The following is a 6,995-nucleotide window of genomic DNA, read 5'->3' as shown; positions in this document are numbered from 1 at the left end:
TGCAGGTGACCCTGTGACAAAAACACATCAGATGTAGTCTTAGTTTAGGCAGTTTCCATGTAATATTTTGTAACACCCTAATATCATTTTTTTTTTTTTTAAAAGGCTGCTGTTGACAGTCTTTTTCTCTACCTGAAAAACATGACCTCCTCAGCTGAGGTAAATTTAAACAGTGACCACTGCGGAGATGGGGCCAAATGAACATCTCTTGTAAGTAAAACTTGAGCAGTAAACTCATATTTGACCTGTGGGTATCAGTCTGCACAGTCGCCGTCTGTGCGACGGTGAAACGTCCCCTGGAATCCTGACGTGTCTTTGGCTTTTCAGCTTTTATGTGGTTTCCCCGGTCGTCGAGAAACGTAATCTCAGGCACCGGCGACCAGCAGTCCGCCTCACACTGCAGAGTCACCCCGTCGTCCACACCCGGAACAACTGAGAGCCTTGGCTCAGAAACGGCATCTGTAAAAAGAGGAATTACGCAGGGTGAGACCTTTGCACTTTCCATCCAACATTTCTGTCAAAATGTGTCAACTAATCTGTTCCTTTTGATGTTGACAATCTTCAATAGGCTATATCGTTTGGATTCTGTGAGAGATCAAAATCTTTAAAGATTTTCAAAGTTTTATACATAAATTTGACTGGACGTACAAACGAGGAGCTCCAGCGTTGCGACGACCTGGCGGCTCGTCCTCCGGAGAATCATGCATCGGTATTTTCCTGCATCAGAGAGCTGCACGTTGGAAATCAGCAGCGACATGTTTCCGTTTTTCACTTCGTTCATCATGAGGTTCGTCCTGTACCAGAAGACCGGACTCTTCATCTCGAAGGTCTCGCAGCCATCCCGGTACAGGAAGGCGATGGTTGGATCCAGACCCTCCTTGGACCACTCCACTGTTGGGATGTCCCCGCTGACAGTGACGTGGCAGGGCAGGACGACACTTCCGCCAGCAAAGGCCAGGATCTTCTCATACACATTATTGTCTGAGGTTTCTTCTAAGAATAAGAAAAAGACACCAAACATGGTGGGGCAGGTAAAATATTTATACTTTTTCTCATCGACTAATCCCACAAAAAGACCAAAACCATCGACGAATGATATCCTACTAACAAGTATCATTTGCGTAAGCCTGATCTATCTTATTCCTCTGTGCTATACAGTTCTATCGTTGTCCAGAAACCATTAACAACACATCAATGAGCCACACTGTTGCGCTGGGTGAGATCCTGATCTCTCCGCTTTATTTGAATACCTGATACCCGTCAGACAAAGATTTATCTGACTTCTACCGAATTTCTAGTGTCGCTTAACTGTGGTGGTGCTTCCGTCGTTTCAAACTCCACAAAAACCAGTGACACTTACCGAGAAGTGTCAGGACGCCAGTCGCGTTAGCGCCGGTCTGCGGGACAGGGTGGAGAAGAAAGCGCGGCAGCGGTACGGAGGATTACCCTGGGGTCGCGTTGTTTCTTCGTGAACGGTACAGGCGCCCCAGACAGAGTTCTGCTTTTGTTTGGTTTCCGGTGTTGCCACGCGGTCTATGCCAGGTTCGCAATCGGGGGATAGGTTTGACGGCAGTCTAGCGCCCGAGTTTCACGCCAAAAACCCCAACACCTCCTGCCATCCTACAACTACCGCGGAAAAGCCTTCCGCCTTCGCGCCCGGCCGAGGCCGCGGTCGTTAGGCCCGGACCAGGGCTGGATTTGATCGAATGAAGCGGGTAAAACGCCCGAAGTAGCTGTAAAAGAAATAAATACATAAATAAATAAATAAAATCGCCCTTGATGCCACGATTTTACCGAAGACGAGGCTAAACGAAAGCATCCATTCAAACCTTTCACTCTCCTACGCACCCGCACGACAGGACAGCAGAGCCACCCCCAGGAGAAGGCGTCCGAGCGCGGAAGGCATGGACGGAACTGACCCGGTACCGGTTTGAAGGGAGAAAAGGAAGAGCCGAGGCAGTGTCCGGCGGTTCTGACAACCTTGCGCCACGATTGCCGTCCACTGAATGTCTCAAATCTGGCGGCGGCTCCGACCGCCGATTAGTGTTGCGTTCAAGGTCGCGGGAAACCAAAAAGACCCATTCTTTAGCCAAGTGTAGCAATAAATAAAAAGGTGTTCTTTAAGCCATAAGCCTATAATATATATTGTTGTTTGCGGCAGATACCAGTCACAATTAGTCGCTTGAACGATTGATCGATGACAGAAGATCCTTTTCTTTTCAGCCTGTCATGTTATAGTAAACGGATTGAATTTAAGGTTTGGACGGTTGGTCAAAAATAAATAAATAAATAAAAGAGCAGTTATGAATAAAGGACCCTGGGTCTGTGGGGAAACCACAACGGCGCCAGCTGCACCACATACCACACCGACGAGCTGCTCATCAAAGCGGGCGGCAATCGACTGTAATAGGGATTAAAATCCACCGCCGTGAGGGAGGGTGTACCGCGGGGCTGACGCAGTCTTAACCGGCCCATCAAACTGCCCGCTGAGAGCTCGTACATCAAGTGTACAGAACCCCAACAATGGCGCCATCGATACGTCTTACGAAATACCTTCTACTCCTAGACGGGGGTCTCGCATCGCACGGGGACCCCCGGGGGGGGGGGGGGGTTATTTTGTGAGATGTGAAATGAAAACGGCCCCTGAAATCTTTCCCTCTGAAACCTGCGGGAAGGACATTCCGCATATTTTCACCTTGAGCGCCACCCTGTAATTGCATAACGGCGAATGCCCTCTCGGCCAAGTTGTTCACATTTGTCTGGATATTTTTGCACCGAGTAAAAACAACAACAACAAACGAATACAATTGAAAGAGTAAAAATCGAATAAGTAGAACATGTCATTTGGCTCACCAAACCGTTGCAGGGTACATGAAGCCTCAGTCTGCTCAATTTCCTGAACTGCCTGCTCTTTCTCTGCCTTTGATTTTTTTTTTGTTCCTTTTTCCTTCCACCTCTTCAATGGATTCTTCATTTTTATTTTTTTTTTTTTTTACAGATATTCCCTTCAAAGACAGGCAGAGCAGTCGGCCACACACACACTTGACGTCTAACACTCAAGGCCGTGCTGACAAGAAGAACCAAAATGAACGGGGCCGGGCCGGAACCACTTGCAACTTCTTCCCGCCCCGAAGTTAGAGGGGTATGCTGGTCTCCTAGAGCGCCTGATATATCTGGTGCGGGAGCATGGCGTGGCTGCGGGGCTTGTCGTTGCTCGGGCTCCTTTTCGTGCTCATTCGTGGGAAACGCGTCAACCTGGGGGACCCGGCTGAGCTGTGCGCGAGCGAGTGCTTCCCGTGCGCTCACGGGTGCGAGCTGATCCGTCGGCTGCAAGATGAACGGCCCCTGCCCGTGGCGAAGTGCGTCGACGACGCCTGGATGCCGGAGGAAAAGTACCGGGAGCGGGTCGAAGCAGCCTCCGGGTCGCGTTTGCTCCTCACGCACACGTACTACAACGACAAAGGAATGTACGAAATTCTGTGCGGCACCGACATGGTCTCAAATTTCCTGCTGGACGTTGTTGCGCCCACCGCAGTGGTTACGTGCGTTGGCGAAACGGTCGGACTACCCTGCCATGCCATTACCGTCGGGGAGAGCGTGAAGTCCGTGAAGTGGGAAAAAACCGGAGCGCTCGTGTTCGAACAGGACCTCTCCTCCGGGGACATCCGATACGGGACCGGGCTCCGGGGACGAGTGTCCGCATCGTCTGATTGGCTCCGACGGGGAGACTTTTCGCTGGCCCTGGAGCGGGTCCAGCCGGGGGATCGAGGTGACTACTCCTGCTACGTCCAGTACGAGGACGCAAACCGACGAGGGGGAAACCCTGCAGTCGTGAGAGTCGTGGTGAATGAGAAGAACCCGGATCAGACCACATGCATCCCGCTGCCTGTATCCGTGAGTATTTTAGCATCAAAATCTCTCTGTTCAGCGGTGTCCGAGTGGGTCTGACCTCCTATCATCTTTTTTTCTCTCTCTCCTTTTTGTCCATTTCCACTCCGTAGCCATCACAAGAAGACCCTGGTGGGAAGGGAGCGGGGCCCGGGACCCTCGTCGCAGTAACGGCCTGTGTGACATTTGTGCTCTGTGCCCCTGTAGCCGCTTGGTTTGGTTGGTGGCTGAAATCCCGCAGATCAGATGTCTAATCCCGCAGACTGGCGACAGTGCTATAAACAATGTCTTTTCATATATTTAAGTATATAACCCTAACCCTAAGTCTCAACGTGCTGGACTGAGGTGTATGTTTACATATGTAGAGGCCCTGGGTCAAAGGTCCTCAGAGGGGGCCTCGCAGTTCGGAAGAGGACGTTCAGGCTTTGCGACTGAAACCGTAGGTTAGTGGCAGTTTTCAGGGAAACAAGCGCCTTATTTAAGAGTCGACGACCGAGGGCCTCCCTGGCGGTCCCCCCTGGGAAGAAGTTCAGGTCGGAGACCGTAGAAAAGCCTCGTTCGTAGCAGTAAAGTGTGATAAATAAACGCCACGCGAGGGCCCCTTGTCTCGCTTCACGGTAGGACATGCGCATTGGCCGCTGCGTGAAAGTTGGCTTTTAGAGAGGTTAGTGGAGTTTGACCGGAAAACAGAAGCGCATCTCCGGGCCTGGAGGAATTGGGAGAAATGAAATGAATTAAAAGTAACACGGTAAAAGAGGCGACGTAAAGGAAAAGAGAGGAAATGCAGAGGTTAGGCCGCAGGATTCGGACGAAGGCCTAACTGACTGACGAACCGGGTCCAGGACAGTCCTTAAGGACACGTGAGTCTATTTGAAGTAGAGTAACTTGGAGATATACGATATTATTAGAATGGGATTAAATTAAAATAAGACCTTTGATGCTCTGAAGTTGGCAAATTTATTTCACTTTCTGTTACCGATTGTGACAATACGGTGGTTTATAATGAATTTAAACACGGAAACTGACGCTGTGCTTCTTTGTAAATAAACCTTCATATGCAGTCAAACAGGTGTCAGCGGAGTCTCCTTCACCCTCTTCGCATCATCATCATCATCATCATCATCATCATCATCACCATCATCACCACCCAGTAACCTACGGGGCTCCGCTTCCTTCTCGTTACGGTTTTTTTTTTTTTTTTCCGGACGAAGACTCGGCTTAAGTGATCTGGTTCGGGTGGTTTTGTTTGAATTGGAGACTTCGGTGACTAGTTCTGAACGTGTCTGCAGTCATGCGGGCGAATTAACGGCCAGGCCCGAGAACCGATGAACTGACGAGGAGGTGATTTCATCCCGGAAAAAAAAACAAAAACCATTTTGAATAAGTAAAATATTGAATGAAACACGTCGGACTCTTGGATCACGTTAACGCCGTAATCAGCAGCCCACAGGGCCTAAGCCTGTCTGTTGACCTAATAATCCACTATTCTGTCACAGCACATCATTATAGGCCAACACATAATATCAAATAGCCACGGGTGGATATTTCAGGTTAAGCGGAGTCTTTGCTTTTCGTGACTGGGTTGGGTTCTTTGTTTGTTCGACTTATTTCTCACACAGCCTCAGCCCCGTTTCCCGAAGATAGGAGGGTTCGCCAGGACATCTCCCTGCTGGGCGGGACCCGCTCCATGGCAGCGAGGATCCAGCTCGAAAAAGCATTGTAGCTCGTTTGTCACGTCTGGTTTTCTATCCCTGACTCACAATTTTTTAAAAAATTAATTTATTCCTGTAAATGCGGAGAAAAACTTTGTTCGTTTGGCATTTCACTGGCAGCAGGATGGTTGGCGTCCTTAAAGTGCTTTAAAAAAAAAAAAAAAAAAAGGCATCGAAAAGGACACCGAGGTTCCTGATTCATTCATGTTTTATTTTCATAGACAAGGAATCAAGTTGAGGCCTAGTTTCTTGTCTTCTCGCCTCGGCGCTGAAAAGTATCACTACTGTTTTATTTTTAGAAGTAAAAAAAACATAATATATAATATATAATATATATATATATATATATATATATATATATATATATATATATATATATATATATGTTCTTTTTTTTTTTTTACACCGCGTTGGACTTGGATTACGCACCGTATTTGTTCAGAGGGTCGTCCGCTCCGGTCAGCCAGCACGGGCATCCCTCTTTCAGCCCACTCGGTTCACATCACAGACGGGCGTCGCCTCCGTTACCTACGAACGACCATACTCATACAAGCAAATTGTATCAATTGTACTATAGAGCGGAGTCATTTTCTCTGTTTCTGAAATGCTTTCATCGTGGCTCCACTTGCCATGACCCGGCACAGGGCAGGGCTTTTAATTTGAAGCGAGGGATCTTACTTTGAATGGATGCAGGAAGCGGCGGCATTCGGCCGACCAATGGTGGAACGTCGTCGCGTGTGGACCGCACGCGCTTGGCTGGAACCCAGGAAGTAAACGCCGAGCGCGGCCGCCGGCGGACTTTTGCTCGCGGTTACCCGCCGCCGCGGCGTGTGAACTTTCGTGGTCCATGACCGCTGTAGCATTACTTCACTCGCGGCTGAGGTTTTTTTGTTTTTTTTTCTGGACTCTCGTGGCCTCACGTTTGGTGGTTTTTGTCTCCTTGTGCGCCGAACGAACGAACGAACGAACGAGAGTGAGTGAGTACTCGTGCTGTGTACGTTATTTGTCATTTCGTAAAAGAGCAGTCATTTTCTACGTGTAACCTTTTTCCAACCCGCATCAAGGGGGAAGGGTTGTCATGGGCGAAGTGGCAGGAAATGAACAGCATTAGCCCTGTGGTGTACTTCAGGCTCATTTGTGTGTGTGTGTGTGTTTTTTTTTTTTGGGCTCGGGCCACCAGTCGGACCGCACTTCAGCCGTATCTCTCGGGCCAGACTCGGCCCAGACTCGGCCGAGTCTCTGCCAGACTCTGGCCACAACTATCGGTCGGTCCATCGGTCAGCCCCACTGGCAGTGACGGACCTTTCTCCTCGTTTTTAACAACACGTGGAAGTTTCTCAAAAAAAAAAAAAACAAAACTAGCTTATCGTTGTTTAACCGACAAAGGTTCGCGTT

The 6,995-nt window shown here is 49.1% G+C and overlaps 2 protein-coding genes across 3 annotated transcripts in view; one reads left to right on the top strand and one right to left on the bottom strand.

Annotated features, from left to right (window-relative positions):
• Positions 1-2,056, bottom strand: part of LOC120797112 (butyrophilin subfamily 1 member A1-like) — a 4,235-nt gene extending 2,179 nt beyond the window's left edge. Inside the window, exons 1-4 of one of the 2 annotated variants that reach the window (XM_040140407.1) lie at positions 1,849-2,056; positions 649-993; positions 246-459; positions 1-11 (exon numbers count right to left, since the gene is read on the bottom strand). The exon at positions 1-11 is cut by the window's left edge and continues 54 nt beyond it. In XM_040140407.1, the coding sequence (XP_039996341.1) occupies positions 1-11; positions 246-459; positions 649-993; positions 1,849-1,906 (628 nt within the window). In that variant the 5' untranslated portion in view covers positions 1,907-2,056. The remainder of the gene's footprint in view (positions 12-245; positions 460-648; positions 994-1,848) is intronic. The other variant, XM_040140408.1, reaches the window with a different exon arrangement.
• On the top strand, positions 864-4,478 carry si:dkey-22i16.9. The gene is made up of 3 exons (XM_040140410.1): positions 864-1,031; positions 2,999-3,894; positions 4,002-4,478. The coding sequence occupies exons 2-3, from the start codon at positions 3,187-3,189 to the stop codon at positions 4,140-4,142; spliced, it is 849 nt and encodes a 282-aa protein (XP_039996344.1). The 5' UTR covers positions 864-1,031; positions 2,999-3,186; the 3' UTR covers positions 4,143-4,478.
• Positions 4,479-6,995: the final 2,517 nt, after the last annotated feature.

The sequence above is a fragment of the Xiphias gladius genome, chromosome 12, assembly GCF_016859285.1.
Source record: "Xiphias gladius isolate SHS-SW01 ecotype Sanya breed wild chromosome 12, ASM1685928v1, whole genome shotgun sequence".
NCBI lineage: Eukaryota > Metazoa > Chordata > Actinopteri > Istiophoriformes > Xiphiidae > Xiphias > Xiphias gladius.
This window is presented reverse-complemented; position numbering and strand designations above follow the sequence as displayed.